The sequence below is a fragment of the Protopterus annectens genome, chromosome 3.part0, assembly GCF_019279795.1.
Source record: "Protopterus annectens isolate FY-2018-M chromosome 3.part0, PAN1.0, whole genome shotgun sequence".
Lineage (NCBI taxonomy): Eukaryota > Metazoa > Chordata > Ceratodontiformes > Protopteridae > Protopterus > Protopterus annectens.
In genome coordinates this window covers 1,197,579,879-1,197,604,864 of record NC_056731.1, presented here as the reverse complement: position 1 = coordinate 1,197,604,864, position 24,986 = coordinate 1,197,579,879, and the positions used below count along the sequence as shown (strand labels likewise).

At 38.5% G+C, this 24,986-nt stretch overlaps 1 protein-coding gene across 1 annotated transcript in view; it reads right to left on the bottom strand.

Moving 5' to 3' along the window:
* DNAH5 (dynein axonemal heavy chain 5) overlaps nt 1-24,986 on the bottom strand; it is a 1,226,896-nt gene that overhangs the window by 151,362 nt on the left and 1,050,548 nt on the right. Inside the window, exons 37-38 of the mRNA XM_044065791.1 lie at nt 17,286-17,501; nt 3,170-3,382 (exon numbers count right to left, since the gene is read on the bottom strand). Coding sequence (XP_043921726.1) covers nt 3,170-3,382; nt 17,286-17,501 — 429 coding nt within the window. The remainder of the gene's footprint in view (nt 1-3,169; nt 3,383-17,285; nt 17,502-24,986) is intronic.

Sequence of the window (24,986 nt, the reverse complement as noted above, 5' to 3'; positions counted from 1 at the left end):
TGCTTATCAAATGATATATAAAAGTCAGTGTATATCTACATTAAATATTCTCCTTTCTGAAGGAGGTATAGTCCTCGAAAGTGATTACATGTATATATCTGCAGTCAAAGGACTGCATACATATCTACTGACCTCACAAGATTCAAACATAGTGAAAGCTTTAAAACATGGATGGTGCAGTGGTAGCATTGTCGCCTCACAGAAAGAGGTTCTCTGGTGCGATTTTCGGCTGGGGTTCCTTCTGTGTGGAGTCTGCATGTCCTCCCTGTGTTCGTGTGGGTTTCCTCCAGGAGCCCTGGTTTCCTCCGATGTTACAAAGACATGCATCTGGAGCATTTCTCCCCGGGCCTCCGCTGAAAATTGGCTTTGTTCCAAATCGGACTTTCACGGTAAACAAATGTTAAATAAATAAAATAAAAAATAAATGAGGAGAACAAGCCTAAGATGACTTCCCTGCTTAGCTTAGCAGAAGCATACAGATGTCTAGTGGGAATGGAAATCAAACCAAAAGTACATAAAAATCAGGCAGCAAATGAATGTGCCAAAAAAACTAAAGAAAGAAAGAATATAGAGTGAAGGATCAGACAAGAAGGCAAGAAATGTGGAAAAGGTCTAAATATAGTTACAAGTACATAAAATTCCTGGAACAACCTCATGTCGATCAGGATCTGACACAGGAGTGGTTAACGAGAGATGAATTTAAAGCAAAAGTTTAAAAGTTAATAATGGCGGCCCAGGAAAGTGGCTTATGTACATGTTGATTAACAAAGTCCATTGAACATATGAGAAACAGACAAATGCAGGTTTTGTAAAGCAGAACTGGAAACAGTTGCAAATCTTGTTGCTGGATGTTATACACTAATGGCACTGGGCCTGTATACTGAAAAACATAATAATGTAGCAAGACTGTTGCATTGCAGATTATGCAAACATTACAGTACTGAAGTAGCTGAGAAACATGAGCCACAAAGCAGTTTAGAGAATGATAAAGTTTATATCACACTGGATCACCTATTACCAACAGGTCAAAATACAGATGTGAGAAAAAACAGATACAGTAGTCCATGAAAAGAAGACAAAAGTAGCATTGATCATTAAAATTGCTACATCCAGTGATTACAGTATCTTGTGTAGGGAGAGATCCAAAATCATAAAATACCAGGATCTGCAGGCAGAAACAAGGGCAATGTGGAAGAAGGATACCCAGACAGTTCCAGTAGTAGCAGGAGCAAAGGGTCTCATAAAAAAAGAATTTACACTCGTATTTAGATATGCTACCGATACATGTAACTCCACATGAATTGAGGAGAGAGTCAGTTCTGTGCACTTTGCGGGTGCTGCGAAGAGCACTTTTGGCTAACATCAAAGACTGAAGCAATACTAATTTCACAATCTTTAAACATACTTTGACACAGATATCTATATTCATATCTATATATATACATATATATATATATATATATATATAGAGAGAGAGAGAGAGAGATATCTATATAGATTGATAGATACATAGGTACAGATATATCTATATCCTATCTCTCAACTGTCCAGATTTTTGCAGAATGTCCACATTTGTGGCTCATATTTCTTGTCTGTTCTTCATAGAATTTGTGGTTTTCTGGCAAATCACTGGGATGCTCTGCGGATTAAAGTCTAATGACATACATTTGAGTTTCAGACTTCAAATCCTTCAGAAAATGTATGTTAAAACAATTCCTGTTACTCTAACAACTTTCTAAGCTTAGAAGAAAAATATTTAAAATATGTCTCTATTTTTAGGCCTTTTTCTTCCCATTTTGTCGGGCTTTGTCCAGACTTCTTGCCCTAAGAGGTTGGGAGGTATGATCGATATGTATATGCATACATACATATCGATATATCTGCATATACACACAAACACAGACACTCCAGCTTGGTTTACATCATGGTCTTTGATGCATTTTTTACAGGCCTTTTTCTTCTGCATTCTATCCCTTAACATGTCCCCCTGTTTAATTTTATTAAACTTGTATCTCATCTCTATACACATGTTTTGTTGTCTCGTCATCTGAAACATCTTTAGTCTATATATAAGGCTTATATAAGCTTCTTTATTCTTACAGCCATCCCCTAGGATTAAAAAAGGCTTGGCATGAGCAGGATGTCTTAATGCAGCCATTTTCCCACTCACTGTAAGACTCCTGCAATTGTTAGATTGTCCCTCTCTGGAGGTTTCTCACTGGCAGAGGCCTCAGCACAGATGGCAGTCCCTTGGTTAAGTTGTATGTTTATGCTGCAGTCAAGCGGAATTGCTGACACTAACTAGCCATGTGTTCTCCAACAGAAATGCCCAAGGCTCAAGATTTATGCTGTCAAGTGATTCAGAGAATTGTTCAGTTATGAAAAATGACCACTGCTGGAGGAAAACAAGCAAAAACAGTCAAACTACAGTGGTCATCCATACATTCCTATGGAAGCAGTTATAGTACAATTAAGCACAACAAAGTTGTGAGGTAGGGGGGGTGTTAGCATATGGGTGTATCTGTAAACTGGATGAGTGTGTGTGTGTGTGTGTGTGTGTGTGTGTGTCTATAAATTGGATAAATGCATGTGTGTGTCTGCCTGGGTAGTCACATGGAGGTGGGTAAGGGTAGGTAGGAAATCAAGTGTCTGGGTGTGTTTTAGTACATGCATGTGGGTGAATAGGTGAGTGTTTCCATGAGTGTTATTGACTGTGGCAGAGAAGATGTGTTTGTTGCTTTGTATGTGTGTGTGTGTATGTGTGTGTGTGTGTGTGTGAGAGACGGAGGGTGTGCCTTTGTCAACACGAAGTATGTGCCACTAGAGAAAACACTACTGCCATCATGTCCACCAGAGCTTGTGTAATACAACAGCAATTCAGAGAAATGCTGCTGAGACAATGGGTTCACGCTCACTGAGCCCATAGCTGTCTCTGAATTGCATTTTTTCACCATTGTGTAAACTGATCTACCTATAGGCAATTTATGTGAGCAGAGAAAATCTTTACGAGTCCTAGTATTTATTTAGATTTCTAATGTAATCAAGTATATTTTTCAGTAATAAACATTTACTTGAGTTAACTCTTCTATTTAATGACTTAGCAAGCATATGTCAAATAGTGCAACATGTTTCTACAGTAATAAAAGCCAGTATATTATAATATACTTACTTTTTTCCAGCGACCAGGAATTCTTGCATCATACATGCAGTCCAGAGCATCTCGTAGACTTTCACTCATGATGATGGTCCCGTCGATTGCAAGTTTTAAGTCAGTCAGAGTACTTCTCAGCAACACGATAACTCTCTGCATTCGATCAATCTCCTGTCGCAGGAAAATGTTCATTGGCTGAAGAGGGCCCATCTTTTGAAGTCTTTCTTTTACCTGTCATACAATGTAAAAAGCAATTCAAAATGTGGTTTAATACATATTACAGGACAAAACGTTCGATAACACTCAACTCACTAAAGATGACAGCATATTTGGTTAATAATTAATAAAGAGTTGAAGGAATTCATCTAGAAGGGGAAGAGGGAAAGAGTTAAGTGGAATAAGATGATCCTTCCAACAGAACAAGGTAGTTTATGATTATCTGATTCAAAGGGATATTTAAGAGGTACACAGTTAAGACTCATATAAATGCCACAAGCAGAAGGTTATAATTAAAATGGAAGGGGACGATGATGCAGGGGGGGCAGGTTCAAGAAATAAAGAGCGAGTGTGATTTTGAATGCAGATCCTTAAGAATAACACCAAGCATACAGAATATTATATTCATAAGTTAACAAGATATTATTTTAAGAACTAAGCCAACACAAGAATGGGGAAAGAAGAATTTTCCAATAGGGATGACTGCAAGTAGGGTTTACAGAAAATAGACAAGAGGGTGTTAGAATTTACTGGAGAAAACTTGCAAGGGAAACAAGGGATTGGGAGGAAATAACTAAACAGGGAAAGGTAATAGAATGGGATGAGGCCAAGAAGATGCTTGAACTGCAGGCTACATGTGTGCCGGAACCATAGAGCCAGGGGGAGGGGGAGTCCCCCACTATTACAGCTGTAAGACCTGTCGGAAAAAAATAATGAAGTGGAGTTTTCATGCTAATGTGGATTCACATGTGGAAGTTAAGCTAACTATACTAGCTGTTCTTGTTCTCTTATTGCTCTGTTACAGCAGTTATGCTGCTGCTGTTCTGTTGGTGCTGCCACAGCCCCAGAGATATGCTGGTAAGGAGAGTTTTGTTCTTTTATTTGCAGGAATGTGTGTGTGTGTGTGTGTGTGTGTGTGTGTGTGTGTGTGTGTGTGTGTGTGTGTGTGTGTGTGTGTGTGTGTGTGTGTGTGTGTGTGTGTAAAATGCCCTAGTTAGGTATACCTAGTGGCTAGTGTTACTCAGGTTCAAACAAAAGCCTGACTTCTCCACCCATACCACCACTTGTGATTCAGGGAGTTCATAGCCTTCAACTGTCCAGATTTTCACAGAATATTTGGCTCATACTTTTGGTCTGTTCCTCTTAAACTTTGTGGTTTTCTGGCAAATCAGTGAGAACTGAATTCACTAAATAATGATAGCCCTTTAAGTTTCAGTCTTCCTATCTTTCAGGAAACACATGGTAACACAAAATACTTTATTTTAGCAACTTTCTAAGATTATACAAGCAATATTTAAAATGTGTCCCAGGATTTGGGCCTTTGGCCCCACAAATAAATGTTGGCTTTTTCCAGATTTCTTGTTCTGCCAAGTTGAGAGATTTAGTTGAGTGTCAAGTGGATTTTACAAGGAGCTGAGAGCTTCAGGGGAAGAGAAGTGTAGCACTACTTATGTTAAGTTGCTTGTATTAGTAGTAGCACAACAGGTAGTATATTTGCTTTTGATGCAGAAGGCTGTGGGTTCTACTCCCACAGTATGTAGATGGATTGCTGATACTGTACTGTGTTGTACTTTAAAGGTAGTAGATGCTGCAGTCCTATGAATGTCCTCCTTTGGAGGAGTTACCTTGTAAGTATGTTTCCGTTATCAGTTTGCCATCCATTACCCACTGCAAAATTACTAGCTTATAACCTTTTTAATGTAGCATAGGCAATTTATTCTTCAAGGGCAACAGGCACTTTATTTGTAGATGAAACAATGAAATATAAAGTTGTTTGCTAGCGGCACTCTCTTCATTAGTTACAGATCCCTTTAATGTGGAATTATTTAGATGACTTACTTCTGCAGAGAGTTTGCATATTTACTGATATTGGTGGATTGTAATGACAGAAGTTTGAGTGGCCTTTTATGGTTGAAATTGTCTGAAATGGGTAGTTTTGTCATTACTGGTTCATACATTTTGTTTCATTGCTTACTAGAAGACTGTTCCTAACTACAATTTTAAAACACATTCTAACAAGTGGTGTTGTATTATACAAAGAATATAATTTACTACAATCAAGTTAATACAATCAGGAAGGTCAATCAAAAAATGCATACATGTATGCTTGCTCAGATAATGCAGGAGATCAAAATAGGGGAGGAGACCCGTCACCAATGGAGTCCCCCAGGGTTCAGTGCTGAGACTTTTTCTGTTTGGCATATACATCTCAAAAGGAAATATCAAGGGGCTTTGGCCAGCTAAGTTTGAGATGACTGCAAGCTAGGAGCAGTTACTGAATTCCCAAATGACTTAGCCATCATGCAGGAAGGTTTGTCCCAAACAATAACTGGTGCCAGAATCATGAATTGAAACTAAACTCCAAAAAAATACATTATTATATCCTTTGGGAAGTCATCTACTCCAGGAAACTGCCAAATTGACAATGCCCCCTGAGAACTGACCCATTTGTTTGGCATTTAGGAACTTGTGTGTACAGTGACCTAACTTTTCACCAACATGTGCCCTAAGTCATAAGAAAGTATTTCTATATTGCATAGCTTATAAACAAATTGATTTTGACTAGATCTAGAGATGTTATTGTCTCCCTTTACAAAGCCGTCATTAGGTCAATCATTTTGCATAATGCCCACTTTGGGATGTATCTGTCTAGACCCATGCAACAATTGGAATACCCACAGAGATACCTTACTAAAAGGATACAAGTCCTAAACAATAGGTCTTGCATGGAGCACCTCAAAGATTTATCACTATACTCAGTATCCTACAAAGTGCTTAGAGGTGACATGTCTGGCATACAACGCATCCTCCGACCTAATACAGATGGACCTACTGAAAATCAGCAAGTCAAATGGCATCAGTCAGTCCAGGTATCTAAACTGAATGCTGTGGAGAGATGGATATATATCACAGAGGCTACCACTGTTCCAGAACAGACTATCCATTCAAGTAAAACAAAGGTCATCCCTGTCCATATTCAAATACAACTTGGATCTAAGGATGGGTAATAGAAAATGTACTCCAGGATTGCCCCTCATGCCACTAATGGATAGAGGCAGTTCCTAAATGCTGCATCCCTTACATGGGTCCCCTCAAATTATCTATAGTATGATCGCATTTATTCTCACGAGGTCTAATATACAATTATCAGCCATGGGATAGGCAAGACCAACCAGGAAATGTTAATTAAAGCACCACAAGGGAACTTGGCTAAGCTTAAAATGTCCTCAAAGTGAACGTATGTTGTGATAGTAAATATTTTTAAAAAATTGCCCTTTTTAGACCACTAAATGCCCCTCTCACCCTCCACCCCACCAGTCTTCGACAGCTTCCGGTGCCTCTAGCAGGCTAGAGACCACCTTCACTACTAGGGATTGATAACAGAAAGGGATAGGGGAGTCTTAAGTGAAAGACCTGCTCTGGTACAGTTTTTAGTTGAATCTAGAAGAGAAGCTGCTGTTGAAAAAGGAGTAATTAGTAGGGAATATAAAATATCACATGATAACTATAAGAATCAATCACAGGAGGTTAGAAAAAATTGGGAAGAGAGAGAATGGAAAAACAATTTACAACAGAACAACAGGACATATGTGCAGCTCCCAAGTGTGCAACAAAGTGCAACAGGTTTAGGATCTTTGCTTGGAAGTATTTGCATAGATATTTTTATACCCCAAGAAGAGTTCAAAGAATTTTTCCTCAGATAGATGTCAAATGTATGAGGAAGAAAGAGGTAACTATGAACATATGTTTTGGGAGTTTAACGAGTTGGCATATTTTAAAAGTTCCCTGCAGAGTGCTCTGTCAAAAATACTGGGTGTTCAAATGGCTGTGACTAAGGATATGATTTTTTGAGCTGGGACACAAGATCTGAATAGCCTAGACTTGGTAAGACCTTATTAAGTTTAATTGCATTGCCTGCCAAAAAAGCAATTACTACAAAATGGGAATCAAAGTCTAAACCAACTATATCTGAAGTACTGAATGTTATAAAAAAGATAAAAGAACTGGAAGAGGAATCTGTAGAAAATGGAAGGAACAAATTGCATAAAAATAAATGGAAATGTTGGGAACAATATATGCAGAATAATATTTAGGAGAAGAAGGAGGAGTGAGGTTTAAGGAAAGGCAGGAATATAGCATATTAATGTAATATTAGACTGATGATATTTACAAGGAAAGAAAAGATACGTGATGTATAATGCATGTAAATGGAAAAATGTTAATATTATTTATTTGCTTGTGCATGTCTCAAATGATAATCTAATAAAGGTGTTTAAAAAAGGATGACAGCATATTTACAGAGGATATCCTCTCTCAAACATTGCTTACTACATGTTAACAAACACTGATGAAAATAAATAATATGATTACGTAGAAATGTGTTTTTTCATTCTTATCAGTTAACCTCTCTTCCATTCCAGTTATGCTTTCATATTACAGGATGTGAAGAAACAAGTTTCTAACATGAACTGTTGGCATTAATTCTATAAATACCTTAACTCCATGTTGTACAGGGATAAAGCATTGACTGCAACTCTGAAGACCTGGGTTCAACAACCAGCCTGGACACTTGAGAAAATGATAAGGGAAAGGGAGGAAAAACTGGTCAATATATTGGCTTGCTCTTCCTTCGGTGGGGGGGGGGGAGTCATGTAAGCAGTCTGACTGCTGAAATACCACCATCTACCATGGGCAAGTGGGCGAGTACTAAGTATGTAAAGAGAACTGTAAATATGGATGTGCAATCATTTCATCAAGCCACAGATGGTAATCATTATTCCACTATGCATAGCTGTGAGGTACTGTGAGCTCCTGTGGTAATACAGCATACACATTAGCTACCAGAGGGTGGTTTAAGCCTCATCAGAGAAATGCCCTTCATTCTACATCATGTTATGATGCAACCTTCTGGTTGGGGTGTTATGAGTAGTTCTGTAACTGTGGGATTAATTAGGCTAATATAGAGGTGTCTTCTGAAACATTCAAATGGCATAAGTCTAGGGGGGTTAAAGCAGACACTCAAGGCAAGGGGATGAGGTTATCCTCTGCCCCCAGCAGAGCTGAAGTACAGAAGCAAAGCAGTGTATGGTCCACTTTTCATTTGGGAATGTGAACAGATTTTTTGACTGCTGCTGACAGATAGTTCAAAGTATATTTTGCTAAAACCCACTTTCAAGGAATATTAACTGCTGCCTTTTCTCCACTGCAGTCCAAACACTGAGTTGGTATACATAAGTGGGGGGCATACCTCTCAACCATACAGAATTCCTCAGTTTTACCAGTTTTGAGGTCCAAATAATGGGGTACCACAAGTTCCTGATTGGCCTCCTTAAGTCCCGAATTTCTCTGCTTTTTTTTAAATTAGTTTTTTCCTTTTTTTTTTGGCTGACGTCATCCTATGCAGAGGCATGCGTGATAACGTCAGCATTGTAAGCAGCCTGTCGGAATTCAGCTGAGTGACGTGTTTGTTTATGTTTTTGTCATCCAGAGTCAGATTTCACAGGACACACACACACACACACACACACACACACACACACACACACACACACACACACACAGTCAGTCAGTGGACTGTCCATTCAAGAGGCTCCTGAGAAGAAAAGAGACAACTTTCAAGATCAATGGCATGGCAAGAGTGCATGGACTTTGTAGTGCAGCTGGCCTTCAAAGTGCGAGAGATACAGGTACAATAACTATTTCCTGTGTGCTGTATTTTTAACCGGGCTTAATCATTCTCAAGCACTTACTGCAGCATTACCTTTCCGATTGTTTGGGATATATACAGTGAAGTGAAGGTGTACCACACAGCATCACAACATGCCCAAAATAAAACTAAAGAAACCTGCCAAATTTATTGAGTTAATAGTGACATACCTTCTAGGCCAGTGTAACCGTGACATTATCGTGGTGTGACCCTGCTGTGTTGGTTAACTTGTATTGTGGCTCTTCTGATGGATAAATTATATTTTAACAGGTTTCTTCTGTAGCGCAAACTGATGTTAAATTCAAAGATATTTGAAGTCCAGGTAGTCCACAGCTACTGTGCTCATTTGTTAATTTTTTTCTGTAACCCAATTGTAAAACTGGATCAGGTTTGCCAGATAGCTTCTATTGGCCATGCATGAATGCATACTGCTGCAATGGAGATAGCTGGATTCTGGCACAGTAACTGACCTTTCTCTCAGGATTCTGCTCATGACCTTTCCTTCCCATTGTCTTAGAGTAACAGGTCTGTTGCTTCTGTGCTTCTTCTACTGTCCACCTTGTACAAGGGTATCACAGTCTCTTGTTTTCCAATCTTCAGGCATTTCTGCAGCAGCCAGTGATCTGTTGAACACCTTGGTCAGCAGATCTGCTCAGATTCTTCCAGACCTTAGAAGACTGCCCATTTTGTCACTCTCCTTCATCCTCTTTTAGGGAATCCAGTTGCCTGTCAGCCTCCTCCTTTTACACTGGTGCATGTCTACTTCTCTCTACACTCTGCCCCTCTTCCTCCCATCATACCACCCTCTCCTTGCTTACCTTTGTAAATAATGAAGTATTTGTTCAGTGCTTTTAATTCTTCATCTTTTCTGATCTCTTTCCCATCTCTGTTCAGCCTGGCTAATCATGTTCCTTCTTTGCTTGTTTCTACCACTTATTGAAAGAAGCCCTTGTTATACATCTTAACCTCTTCTGGCTCTCAACTTCACCATGTGTCTTTCTTCCCCTCACCTCCTTTGTCACTTTCTCCATTCTCCTTGTACTGTGACTTCTCTGCTTTCCTACTCTCCCTTGCTCTTTCCCACTTCTTATAAACCCTGTCTTTTAGAATAATTGCTAGCCTCACCTTCCTGTGTAGCCATACTGGTCTTCTCTTAATGTCTGTTCCTCAAACCCTTGTCCATAGCTCCAAAAGTTGCATCTCTGACCTATTCATACAGTTTGTTTACTTGCTTAATCTGTCCAGGGTCCCCTAGCTAATCGCTAATCTTCTGCTCCAGTTAATCATAATCCACTCCTCAAAAACCCATCTACCCCTCTTGTTGATGACCATCTTTGTTAATCATCTTCTATGTCTTGCAAAGTCTGAGACTCAAGACCACTTTCACTGTAATATGGTCACTCCTGAAATCTTTGCCAAGATTCTTAATCCTTTAACGACTATGTCTCCACTGACCAACCCCCCTACTTCTCTACTCACAATGGGTCACTCCAACTTCACTTATTTCATGCCCCTTCTCCTCCTATCTGTAACCCTTCCTACTCCAGCTTCGATACAACTGCTAGCCCTCCTCGCTGTTTGTACTGTCTGCCTCATTCATTTTGATACATCTGATCATTTCCCATTCCTTCTGCTCTCTTCCTACAAACTCTTTTCACTGTTTTGTCCTTGTTACCCTCTGCTTTTCTTAGCTGGCCGAGTGCCCTCTTGTCTATTTGTCTCCTATTTTACTCAGTGTGCTGGTGCCTGCATGGCCATTTCTAGCCCTATCTTCCTTCATCACTTGTCACTTTTGTCTACACCTCTTCCTCTAGTCTGTCTATCTTCTCTCCCACTTTCACCTTACTCTATTCCACAGCACTTACCTGCAGCCCTGTGACAGCCAATGTTCATTTTCCTCTTATCTTCTGCCCTTCTCTCGTCTACCTTTTGCCATCCCATATTATCTACAGCATCCTTCTGCTTTCTGTCTGTTCACACCCTTCTTTTACAACTTAACTAGTCAGGCCATTACTTTCCTAGATCCCACATTCTCGCCTGATGTTCCCCATTTACCTGTAGAATCCATATCTTCTGCCACTCCACTGCTCCTCAGCAAAACTATTTCTACCCCACATGCTGAGCACATCACCTAGCTCTCTCATTCACTGTTCTTGGTTCTAGCCCATACTGTTCCTTATCCTTTCATGCTCTCATTCCAGGGGCTCATCTTTCTGTTCTTCTTTAATTATTTTGTTTTCATAGATATACTTTATTTACACTTAAACTGAAGGTCTTTCTTTCTTAACTCAAATGTACTGTAAGTGTGATCTGTTCATCAAAGTCCAGTAAAGTGACAAGTTAATGGTAACAGAGAATCACAGATAAACAAGTACCAGGACTTTAATTCCCAGGAAAATTCACAAGCCTTTGAGAAGGAGCCAATTTCTCAAAGAATTCTGCTTAGATACCAGTCACTTACCGAAAATATGTTTCTTCCTTTAACATCTCACCAGTAAAGGTTAGAAAGAGGGGGAAATAAAAAAAATCAAACTGGTTTTGGTACATGAGAAAGTATACAACAGCCAGTTCCCACCAAGTCAATAAAAGTGCAGGACAGTGCATATCCATGACTATGTATTACTGAAAAACAGTTGGCAATAACTTTTTTTTCCTTCGATGATCTCTAAACACAACTTCAGTTTATAATCAGGTTAAGATCACTGCAATTTGAGGAAATTAATGTTTTCTCAAATCCCATTGGCCAAGAGCAGCATTTCTCAACTGCCATTTTTGACATGTAACTTGACAAACTGAAATTTAGATACACTCATCAAATAGAGTGCAGATTTCTGCAACATGTCTGACATCTGAATGACTCCAATTTCTAACGCATCTATCACTGATTTGCAGCACACTGATGACAATGAAACGGTTCCACACACTGTGAATAACCTCCATGCTGCATTAAATACTTTAGTGATATTTAACAGATCCTATAGTAATTTGAGCCCTCATTCAATATGAACAAGACCAAGGTGCACAATATGTCTACTCAAGGCCTTGTAAATGGTCTGTCATAACTCACTGTCAAGGAACAGAACCTGCAGTGTAACATTGCCATTACATTGGTAGTTGCAACAGAGACTTGGCTTAGAATCCTACATAACAGTGGCCTCTTTACTAAAATGTGATATATCTTAACTTAAATAATTCTGACCCTTTTTACAGATGCAAAATTTGGGCAATTTACTGATGTTATATAAACAGCTTGATGAGATGCCCCTAACCATAGTTCTGGAAGGAAAACTACACAAGTACCATTAGCACACAACCACTAATATTGGTAAACTGTATTTCCCACCCTCCTTTCACTTCCTGGACCAGAGGATGCTGCTGAAAATGAGCACAAAAGGACAGAGGCAACATGCAACAAATTTATATATTTATTGGTTCATTCATCCTTTTGTTGACTGGGTTGGTTCCACTAGGCTGATGGCCTCTTTTCAGGGGAGACCAAATGGAAGGAAGATCTTTCACACTCAGAAAAGGAAAATTCATCAGTAAATCAGTATCAGGATAAACTGTGAGGAGACAAAGACAGTAGCCATTACTGAAAGTTGCCTCTGTTTTTCAAAGGGACGAGGCTTTGACTGTGACCCAGATTATCTGCTATCATCTAGCGACTTGGGTGCTACAGAAGCCAGCAAGGGATGATGGGAGTGTGTAGCCAATACCAAGTTACCAACCTTGGAGAAGGAGTCAGTTTGGCTCACTGCAGTGGTGGTACTTGCTGGATAAAAAGCTATGTGGAATCCAGGATATGGGCAGGGGATGTATGCTTGGCATTGGCAAGCCACTTCTATGTGCTTCTCTTCAAGGAGCCTGTACATAAACATGCAGACTCATAGAGGAAGACATAGCAGGATCTTATGTGTGTGGGTGTGCACTTCAGTCACCAGGAGAAAAATTGCGACCAAACAGGGGAGAGATTAGAGCCAAACAATGAAACCCCCTATGTGCTGGAATATGCTCTACTGCGATTGGCTGTTATTCTACCTGACAAAAATGGGCTGGTCAATCACAGCTGGTTGACAGGCAGAAGAAATACCAATGATATTAAAATACTGAAAAAAGGAGGACAGAAAGGGAGGCATAGCCAGAAAGAAGCAGAATTGATAGTACAAAAGGGGGTGCACACCTTGGAATATGAACAGGTGGGTGAGGCATGTTTGTGTTGCTCAGGAAGTTGAGGTGGGGCTACACTGTATGCTGGAGGCTGGAATTAGTACACATGCAGTCTGGGAGTTTAGACAGCTATTTGGAACCCTAAGGAAATTGTATCAGGGCCAAGGAAAGAAGGTAAGGACAGAAGCAGGCAGAATGCATGTAAAAGGACATGCACTATGAAGAAAATGGGGATGGGAGAACATGGGCAGATGTAAAAAATGGAAGCTGGAAGTGGAAGGTAGAGAATAAGAGCAATGGGAGGACAGATGGGATGTCAGACTTACTAGGCTCAGGCAGAAACAATGAGAAAAAAGGTAAGTGGAGATGTGGGAGGCATGAAGGGCACAATTATGGGAGGAAACACAGAAACAGAAGAATAAGAGGATTAGCAAGATAAGGAGGTGCTGTAGAAGTGGAAGTGGAGTAGGAAGGAAAGAGGACACTATAGTAGAGGCAAGCAGTTCATGAATACCTCTCAATGGCTGTGGTTTAGACATAGTACTGGGATTTTTTTGTCTTGCTCCTCCATAAACTTACTGATATTCTTCATAAGAGTTAGCCCTGCTTATGGGTACATACCTAATCTGTACAAAAATTCTCTATCACTAATTATGCAGGGTCTAGTATATGAAGGCCTTCTAGTGTGGAAAATATAAAAGTGTCCCTCTTTCTGACCTCTGCTATGAGAACTTAAAAGCCAGTGCTATGATTTTTAATATTCAGAGGATGAGAAGTATGAGTCCAGGATAGTTGTACAAGGTTGGAAAGGATAGCCTGCAGCAGTCTGAAAGACACAAAAGGCTAACTTAGAGGATAATTTGAACACTGGCCTGGTCAAGGAATAACACAAATGAAAAGCACAAGAAGTAAAAAAAAGAAAAAAAAGAAAGAAGCACTGGTAGGGAAGAGGACTACCTATGAGAAAGGGGAAGGGAGTTCTGACAGTGAAGAATGAAGTGGAGAAGTTGGATGAGGAAGAATGGAGGACATGCACAATCTAGTGACAGTACAAATGGTCCCAGGGGTGATACCAGACAGAACGGGTTTGGTGCAAGAGGCAGAGACTACTTACACAGTGTGGTCCAGTTGATTACAAATGACTTTGCAGAAGGATCAAGTACCAGTACAAAGCTATCAGGAGCACAAAAGAGGTAGCTATATGATGCAGTGAGCTGTACAGCAGTAACCTTCGTTGATGTGGTACTAGTATCATAATCCATAGAACAAGAAAGGCCTGGAGAGTCTCAAATGCTGGCTGATCAAGTGAAAAACAAAACATGGGCAGAGAAGAGTAACTTACTGTATAGGATATGTGACACAGAACAGCTGTTTGGTAGGCACAGGCTCAGTCTCAGCCTAGAAGGGATAGATGTGTTGAACATGAAGTTAAAAAGGTACGCTAAAATAGACAAGCCAAGAAACTGTCACAGGAAAAGGTGCTAAAGTAAAGAAGGTTGAAGATGGAGGCAAAGTAAAAAGGAAGCAAGGGAGACATTATGTTCTGAAAAGTCATGACATTAACCTGAAGGACAGATGAGTGAAGAGTAATGTTTACCACTGCAAGGAATTTTAGAAATAAAATAAGTGGGTTATGTTTCAGCTGCTAGGATCACTGACATTACAAGGGCCCTAAGAACCCTAACTCTTGACAAGTACTATCATACGGTAGTGGTGCATGTGTGAATAAATTACTTGAGACATAAAACCCTGAAGGATATGCAGAGGGAAGTGTCAGTATTTTCCAGGTATGTTATAAATGCAGGTAGGTCACTATTCTTGAGTGAAATTCTTCATTCACCTTAAATGATGCCTAGATACAAAGAAAACATAAGACAATTAGCTTCAATAATTGGTTAAATAGCTGGTGTCATTCTAGGGAGATCCAGTATGTGTCAGATTATGATGAGATGCTTGACAGTCCTACTTACTTCACTAAGGATGACCTGCACCACTCATTTCTGGTCTTTCATGTACAAGCCTTTGCTGTCACTCTAGTGCCTATTTTAGGCAGAATCCAGTTGACGAACATCACAAGTAACTTAACACATCAGTCCCACGACTGGATTGCATTAATGTGTCTCTCCTTAAAGCCAGAAGTCTAAATAATAAATTTCCTGATCTTGAGGTACCCCTCCATTTGGAAAACATCCACTTCTGCATAGTTACTGAAACTGGGCTTAAATATAAAGGGAACACTCCCCCTCTATATCAGGGTTTTGAGCTTTTCAAGCTTTCAGGCTCAATGGCAACTATGGAGGAGTGTCCATATTTGTCAGTCAACATATTACCTCCAGGCAGATCCCAAAGGAGTTACAAACTGAACAAAATGGACTACAAGTTATATTAGCTAGGATTAAGTATCAACGACTAGCTTGTTACAGAACACCTTCTTTGTCCACTGATGACCATGTAGGATTCCTCAGGGTTGTAAATTATCTCCCTGTTAGCAGTTAGTTGTTTTGGGTGACATTGCACGTCATACAACTTTTATCAAATGAATTCAACTATAAATATGTTGAGTAATAATTGCTTTATCAAAAATATTATCTTAGAAAGTGTTCACGTTATTCACCATGTTTTGATGTCTTTTTTTTTGCTCACTGCTACTGCTTATATACACCACCCCACCATGACAATATCACATTCCATTTATGTATTATTAATGTAAACAAGAAATTATCAAATTTTTCATAACTTTCTACAAATATTCCTTAATAACTCTAAAACTCTGATGGATCATTTTACTTTGCATGCTTAGAAATTCATGCCAACTTGTAGATGCCAGCTTGGTGCCTTAGGTTTAAGTATACATCTGTACTATAACTCCAAATAATAGACTTTAAAATCACTGATGACTATATTTGTTTGAAGAGTACAGGAAGTGTCCTGCAAAGATGAGTATACCCGTACAGGGTCCACAGGAGCTCTGCTTTCCTGGCAACTATACTCTTGCAGGAATCAATGAGTTAATGTGAGATGAAAAGTATCTAATGGTGGCCATCTTGGAGATAACTTTCATAGACTCAGTTGTTTCTCCCTGAGGAAATCTTGGTGGTTACTGTCTTTAACTTGACAAACTGATGCCTTCATACTTGGCTGTTTTTTTCTAAGCATGGTATTATTATTATTATTATGATTATTATTATTTATTTATTTATTTATTTTACCATAATAATCTTTATTTGTCATGATGAATTATCCAATTACAATATATAAAATGTGATAAAAAAGTAAGCAGCTAATCTGCTTTTGGAATAGCATCAACATGCTAACTCTGGGGCTTTCAGAGCGACATACACTGTTTCCCAATCGGCCATATTACCAAGATGGCAAGCTGCATTTCCATTAATTCCATTTAAGTGTAGGGGTGCTGAGCCTCTCTTAATTCACATCCTTATTAAACATTAATAACTAGGTTAGGCATTAACATGGCACTATTTCACCTTGCAAACTGAACTAATGGAAAACAGTGTGTCAGTATGGTTGTTGTGACATGTAATACAATGTAAATATCTTACGTGACACCCCTACATAGGGAGAGTTATGCATAGTAGAATACTGTCAAAAAATAGCACTTAAATATTGAAATACGTCAATTACTGTAATGTAGTTGGCATAGCATGACACGTTAGTTTTGTAATTGTTTCCAGGAAAATGTTCAGTCCACACTGTATGCCTTTTATACAACAGACCTACAGTGATGTTTACTTGTGATCTACTTTCTAAAATATATGCTAACTTGAATAGCACACATGCAAAAATCTTGAGGATTACCATTTATATTAGCCCTTCTGTACAGCACATATAAATTCAGAATTATGAGCAATAGGCTGTGATTCCTTCAGATGTTAATGATCCACAGGCAACAACACATTGGAGGGTCATTCGGGTCAATACAAATACAAAGAACATGTTTAAGATTTATTTTTACTTGAGAGTAATAATAAAAGAAACAGATGCTATAATATGACAGAAATGCATGCACATTATATCAATACCTACCTCAAATGGTATGTAATCTACAGGCAATTTTTCCAACATATCATCAGCCAGTCTTGCTACCACTGCCTCTCTGGTCTCACCTCCACCACTAGAGCTGTCTTTAGGCTGGATGCTGAGGATGGTGTCCAACACATCCTTAGCTAGCTTACTTTGGTAGGTGATATCAGCATTGGGGTGCAATCCAAATACCTCAGGAGTATCGTAAGCTGGTAAACTCTAGGGTATCAAACATTTAAAAGGGTATCAGAAACAAAGCTTCTACCATATAAAACAAAATCATTACATATTATTTTTAAATATATGGTATCTGAATACACAAAAGAATGCTGGTTATACAGTAATTTATAGGGAGTTGTTTGGTGTCCTCCATAACAGTACATCTTTAAAAATACAGATGCCACCAGCTAGGTGAAATAATTTAGGGATATTTTTACATATCTACTCTATTTCACGCAAAAGGTTAATAGAACAGTAGTTTCTTCACCAAAAATGCATTTCTGGAATAGTAAAAAGTAAGAAGCTCTGATGTATGGCATTACTGATTGATAGTAATCCTTATTGATTTACCAAATAAAAATAATCAGTTTATGAGGGGCAGGGCAAAAATACAAGGCAAACTCGGGGGAATTCAAAGTTACGGTTACAAAGTGCCTGCCTAGCTGATCCTCACACCAGATCCACCACCATCAGAACATCTTCAGATAAATGTAGAAACTATACCCTTTTCAGTTGCTATATTTGCCAACAGATCCATCTCTGGACTTCATGAGCTTTAAATAAGGAAACAGTTTCATAACAGCAATCCATAAATGTGGGTTACAAACTTACATGTCAAACTACAGGCCTATTGTTATCCTACTCCCCTTCCCTCCAAAAATACCATAAAAATGCATATACACACTGATCACGAAACACTTAACTAACATCCTATTGTCAATACACAACACAGATTTCATTGAGGCCCAGTACAAAACTACCTTATTAGTCTTACTAAACACAGTAAACCAGCACAGAAATGAAGGTGCATAAAACTGTTTCACTCTTCCTACATATACATTAAAAGTATGTTATATAGTCCCTCACTCTCTACTACTCCAGAGACTTGTAAAAATGGACTTGGCTCCAACACTTTAAAATAGTTTCATAACTACCACTCCAACAAATTACAAGCCATTAGATGGCAACATACAAACTCCTATGTACAACCAATTTCTAAAGGCATTCCATAAGGTTCTATTCTGTGACCAACCTTCTTTAAAACCTTCATTAATGATGTGCACTCCAAATTAGATGCCACCTTGGTGCAATATGCAAAGGACTCCACTCTCATCTGCTGAGCCAACTCCCTTCTCCAACTGCAACAAACAACTTAACTAAACTTGTCTACACTAGAACAATGGCCAATAAAATCACATCTCATACTCACTGCAAAGAAAATAAAACTGCTCTTGTTTGGATCACATAATTCCAGCAAAAAATCTTAATCATCTCAAATAATAATAGTGCAAGTTACTCATATCAAACTCTTAGGTGTTACTGTTATTGACTGATTGTGTTACTGATAACAAACTTGATTCTGACAAACATATACAATGTTACATCAAAAACTAACAGAGTTGTATATACTGCACAAATTAAAATCCTACTTAACTGAAACAACATGCCTACTGATAGCCCAAACCCTCCTACTCATCCATGCCTTCTATACTCACCCAAAACCAAACTACACAAGTTGTGACAAACATAAAGCAAAATAGCTAAACATGCTGCCAAAGTCACTAATAAAACTCATAACTGCACAGCCCTAGTTAAAATACACCCTTATTTTTAAAGAGCTAAACAGCATACACAAAAACTTACAAACACAGTAAATGTTCTACTATCGTCACTGTCATTAATAAATGAATTCCACCTTGAAACCTGAGACCTCAAACCCAAAACCTTACAGAGGAAAAAAAAAAATCAAATAATCACCATGGCAACTCATTATACCAAGTACATATTTCCAAAACATGGAAGTTTATACCACCTGATCTGATAGCTAAACCTAATCAAAGACTATCTCTTCATAAACTAAAACCATACGTAACCATAAAATGGATGTGCACATGATCATAACATAGTTCCCAACTCATCTATGCTACTACTGACTGCAAAGCATCTTACTAACCCTTTTACTCTCCTTCCCCCACTTAATTATACTACTCTATAATCTCATGACTTTTTCTATCCCACCACCTTATTCCCTTACCATTCTACTTCTTCCTATATGTACCCCAATACAATATGTAACTCTTGATGTAACACTGTTATCTCACCTTTTACAAGGACTCTTACTATCTTATGATCCATCTCTTCATATTATCTATGTCTTAATAAGTTCCTGTGTAATAACCTTTGTATTTATTTTGCATAACAAATAAAAACATGTTTGTTATATTTATTTATACTTGAACTGCAAGTGTTTTACCTTAACCATATAAATACCGAAATGTGGAACTTTTCTCCCTGGGCCTCCACTGAAAATGGGCCTAGGATCAGATGGACTATCCTAATAAATAAGTGCTAATAATTAAATAAAACAAATAGGTACTCTGTTTGCTTTTCAAATAAGGAAACAAAAAGCAAGTTAATCTGCTGTCTGATGCCCTTAGTCATTTATGCGGAGTGGCTAGATTGCATGCGAGCCATATCCATCGTCTGTTAATAACAGAGGAAATGTAAATGGCTCCATTATGAACAATGGCATATAATTTAATCAACATATTTATCTGAACCCAAAACATCTAAAACCTTGAGAAGGTGACAGACAAAACTATGATACCACAGAGACTGCAAAAGACGATTTTCTTTTTTGTCGAAGACAAGCCCATTGTACCCCAAACTATAAACACTTGTGCATGTGTATGTGTATATAGTTTTTTTATAAATATATTATATAATATATTCATGAAAATGTACAGATGCACACAAATGAGTCAGCAGTCAAAGGTAGTAGTGGCTCAGCAGGTATTTCACATGCTTCTGATGCTAGTAAGATCAGAAGGCTGTGAGTTTTATCCCCATACCAGATTCCTGGATTCCTGTTCCAGTATTAACACTGTAGGCACATTAACTGAATGGGTGAATGAAAAGTAAGTGAAACAAGGCATCAGCTACCTGAACTGATGACAGCTCAGGTGATGTTAAAGATTCCCTGGCACATACTAAAAAAAAAATGTTAGCAGGCACAAAATACTGTGCTGGGTTTCACTTAAAATCATAGTTGATTTGGCATGAAAATGCACAATCCATAAGGCTGGAAACAAATCAAAAGCAAAGAAATCTATTTTTTGGTTGTTCTCACATAATTATACTCTGTGCACTACTGACTTGCTGTGTGTGACATAATCTACACTTGTTGCAGCCCACATTTTCCAGTGGGTAATAGTTTTAAATTCTGAGACTGGTAAGTGAGAGTCAAGAAAAAGCAAGACAGAATGTGAAAATGGAGCCTTATATATGCTAAGTCTGAGATCATTATGTCTGACATCAGTTTATCTCAGAGTACTCCCTTTCCTCAATGGTATGACAGTCTTGGAATCATGGAGTTATGTGCATATATATATATATATATATATATATATATATATATACACACACACACACATCTATATATATATATATATATATATATATACACACACACACACACACACATATACATTTATATATATATATATATATATATATATATATATATATATATATATATATATATATACATACATACATATATGTATGTGTGTGTGTGTATATATATATATATATATATATATATATATATATATATATATACACACACACACACACACACACACACACACAGATAAAATACACACATGCATATATATATATATATATATATATATATATATATATATATATATATATATATATTAATATAGACAGATAGCTATAGATAGAAATAGATAAAGATATGTGTGTGAGTTTGTGTGTGTGTGTGTAAATATATATATATATATATATATATATATATATATATATATATATATATATATATACACACACACACACACACACACACACACACACACACACACACACACACACACTGTGTGTATATAAACTGTGTAAACCTAACCCTGGGAGAGGCTCATGCATGGACACATGTAAATGACTCCTGAAGGACACACCAGTGTTTCAGATACAAGGCTACTAATTGCCCATCAGCTTTTACCTTTTTTGTTGTAAAGTGGGGCATTAAGGCCAATAAAGTCAAACCCCACTAGCTGCAGATATGCTGTGGAATGACATTTTTCTGAGCTCCCATTTCCAAAGATGCAACTAATAGTATAATGCTTTCTAATGGTTGTAATCCCAAAGATCTGTGAGAAAGTGCTTAAAATAATAATATGTCCAATAAGCATTATCAGGTAACTCAGCAGAAATAATTAGGCCTAAATAAGAATTATCCTGTCTCATAGCCACTCCATCTCGTACATGTTATGTGTGTTATAAATTCATAACTGTATTTTTTCTGTTCATTGGAGGTTTTCTCCTTGGGGCTCTGCTGAAAAATGGGCCATTTCAGCCTAGTCGGATTTCTCTGGTAAACAAATATAAATAAATAAAGCTATAGAAGATACAGACACAGGTACAAGAAGCTTTTCTTCTCACAAGTATTGCCAGCATACCTCTCAGCTGTCCAGATTTTCCCAGAATCTCCAGATTTTTGCCTCATATTTTTAGTCTGTTCCACAAAATTTGTGGTTGCTGGCATATGATGGAGGACTGAAGTCACTAAATAATAACATCCATTTGAGTTTCGGGCTTCATGTCCTTCAGAAAATACATGCTAACACAGGCCCTGTTATTCTTGCAACTTTCTAAGTTTATTAGAGCAATATTTAAACTTTGTCGCTATTTTTCGGCCTTTATCCCACCATTATTTTAAGCTTTGTTCAGATTTCTTGGGCAAAAAAGTTGAGAAGTATGATTGGCAAAGATACAGAATGTTAAACATCAAAGACTGCATGAGAAAGACCCGTAAGTGAATAAAACCTTGGAGTTGGTATATTTAGGTGGAGGGACGGGGGGGTGCAGCCCCCCACATGGGGGTCTGGGTGGCAAAGCCCCCCACTCCAGTGTTTTTTATTTATGTACTGTTTTGTTTTTCCCACTGCAGTGGGTTTAATTTATGTGTTATGTTGTTTCCATTAGTGGTGGCCAAGTGGTTAGTTTCTCGGAAATCGCCATAATATATAAATTAAACCCACCAGAGTGGGAAAAACAAAACAATACATAAATAAATCCCACCAGAGTAGGGGGCTTTGCCTCCACACCCCCCTACCTAAATACACCAACTCTGAGATCGCACTACAGTGGAGAAAAGGACAAAGTTTGATAGTGGTGTCCAAGTAGTTTGTCTCCTGGAGGCAACATTCACCTTTCCAGGAGTTCACTGTTTTAAACTTAGCTGTTGTTGTCTTGCTGTTATGCAAGCTGACATTCCGGTAAGTCGGTGTTGTGAATGGGAACCATTTAATCATATCCTTGTATCTGTAATTATGTTTGCGTTAATTTCATATGTGATCCTATTAATTTGGGCTGTGCCTCTAATGGCCCATTGAGATCAGTGCACTACCCCAATAAACACACACACACACACACACACACACACACACACACATATATATATATATATATATATATATATATATATATATATATATATATATATACATACACACATATACATATATACATACATAAGGAAACAATGGCACAAGAAAGTAAGTAGTATTGAGGAGCTGTCTCTATAGCACAAAATCATAACATTTGGGTTTATTCATTTTCTGTTTCCTGATTCCGTCACTCTTTCTCAGCAGCAGGTATCTTCCCTTTGTGTACCAATGCAGGCCTTGTAAATTCAAAAGTGCTGACCCAGTTGTTATGAAACCCCTAAACAGCCAATGCTGCACCTTGCTTTCTTTGGCAAAGAATGAGTACTAAAGCCAGTAAATACTATGAAACTGAGGGATACATTGCAACATTATAACATCCTAACACACGGGTTCCCAAAGTGTGCACTGCGGCTTCCTCACAGGGGTGCTGCGAACTAATAAGCTTAGCCGCAAAATAAACCATAAACTATTAGTTCACAATTTATTTTGTGGCCGCACATAGCTATAGGGGTATGCCCCTGTAAACCTGTTTTTTCTGTTTTATTTGTAGATTGCCTCAGAGATCTCGGTTTTGTTGACCATGCAGCTACAGACGAAATTATAGCAGTCCATTTTCATTTCCAGTTAAGCTTGCATATAGAATAAACAACTTTTTGTTATTTTTAACTTGTTTTTTGTTGTTAAGCCACAGCAATGTATACTCCCGGGACTGGTATAACCACCATCTTAAATTTCATCAAGACAAACATGTTGATACCTGTGGGTATATCAATAGTAAATATATTTATTTAAAGGAGTTGTTTCAAAGCCAATCTGGACTGGACCAAATCATCCTCCAAAAGCCAGCCCACTAAAACATTCTCTACTTGCACGCATGTACATAATCTGGGGAGAGTTGCACATGACCTCATTTTTCATTGGCTGAAATATGTGTCACTGAATCAGAGCCCAACAGCCAATTGGCATGTGAGAGAAAGTTTCCTGATTGATTCTTCCCTGCTGGTCGTGGTTGCTTTTTAGGAGTTGTCAAGTTCTTTGCTGCTGGCATTACTAGTCTGGAACATGATATATTTTATAAAAAAAGCACCTAAACAGGCATGTCCAAGGGTCAGCTTCCGGTGATTTCTCCTGTCCACCTGGTGAATCTGGGCATACTGGGGCAATGCAGCAACTGCCTCATGTACACAGACAACCCTCTCCTCCTACCACCCAACACTACAACCTGCGAGAGATGCACTTACATAGCCAAACTGGAAGCAAAGCTCTCTCCAGCCAAGATTGTGCTAGACAGTCAAGAGGAGAAGGTTAACACCTGCACTACACCTCAAGCAACACATAGCCCTTCAAAACCCATACCATCAACACCCACACATAGCAACACTAAACCCACATATGTGGAGGCCCTTAACATTAACCTGGCCAAGCAACAAGGACCTCTGAAGTTGAAATGCAAACAAACACAAGTCACAGCCAAAGTGACACATAGCTCAAAACACCAGTGTGCCACCCAACAACAGCTTCTAAGGCAAGAAAATGTACCCAACACTTTAGTCATAGGTGACTCTATAGTCAGGCACACTGATGTCCAACTCACCAAGCTGAACAAGGAGAAAATTAAAGTCAGCTGCCTGCCAGGTGCCAAGATCCGCCACATAATGCATGTACTCAAGTCACTCCACAACAAGTACACATATGACACTATCACTGCCCATGCTGGAGTGAGTGGCTTGAGACGTATCTCCCTGCACTACATGAAAAGAGTCATGGAAGAGTAGGTATGACCCTAGCCCTTTGTAGCATCCTGCCTTCACCCAGAATGATATCACAGTATAAGGACAAAATGATTGACTTCAACAACTGACTAAACGTCTGGTGTCATTCAAAGGGGATTCGGTATCTGTCTGCCTGGGATGACATGATCGACAAACCACGATGCGTTGCCAGAGGATGTTCTGCACCTGTCACCCCTGGGATTTAGGTTACTGGCTAAGGCACTTGCCACCCCTATAGTGCC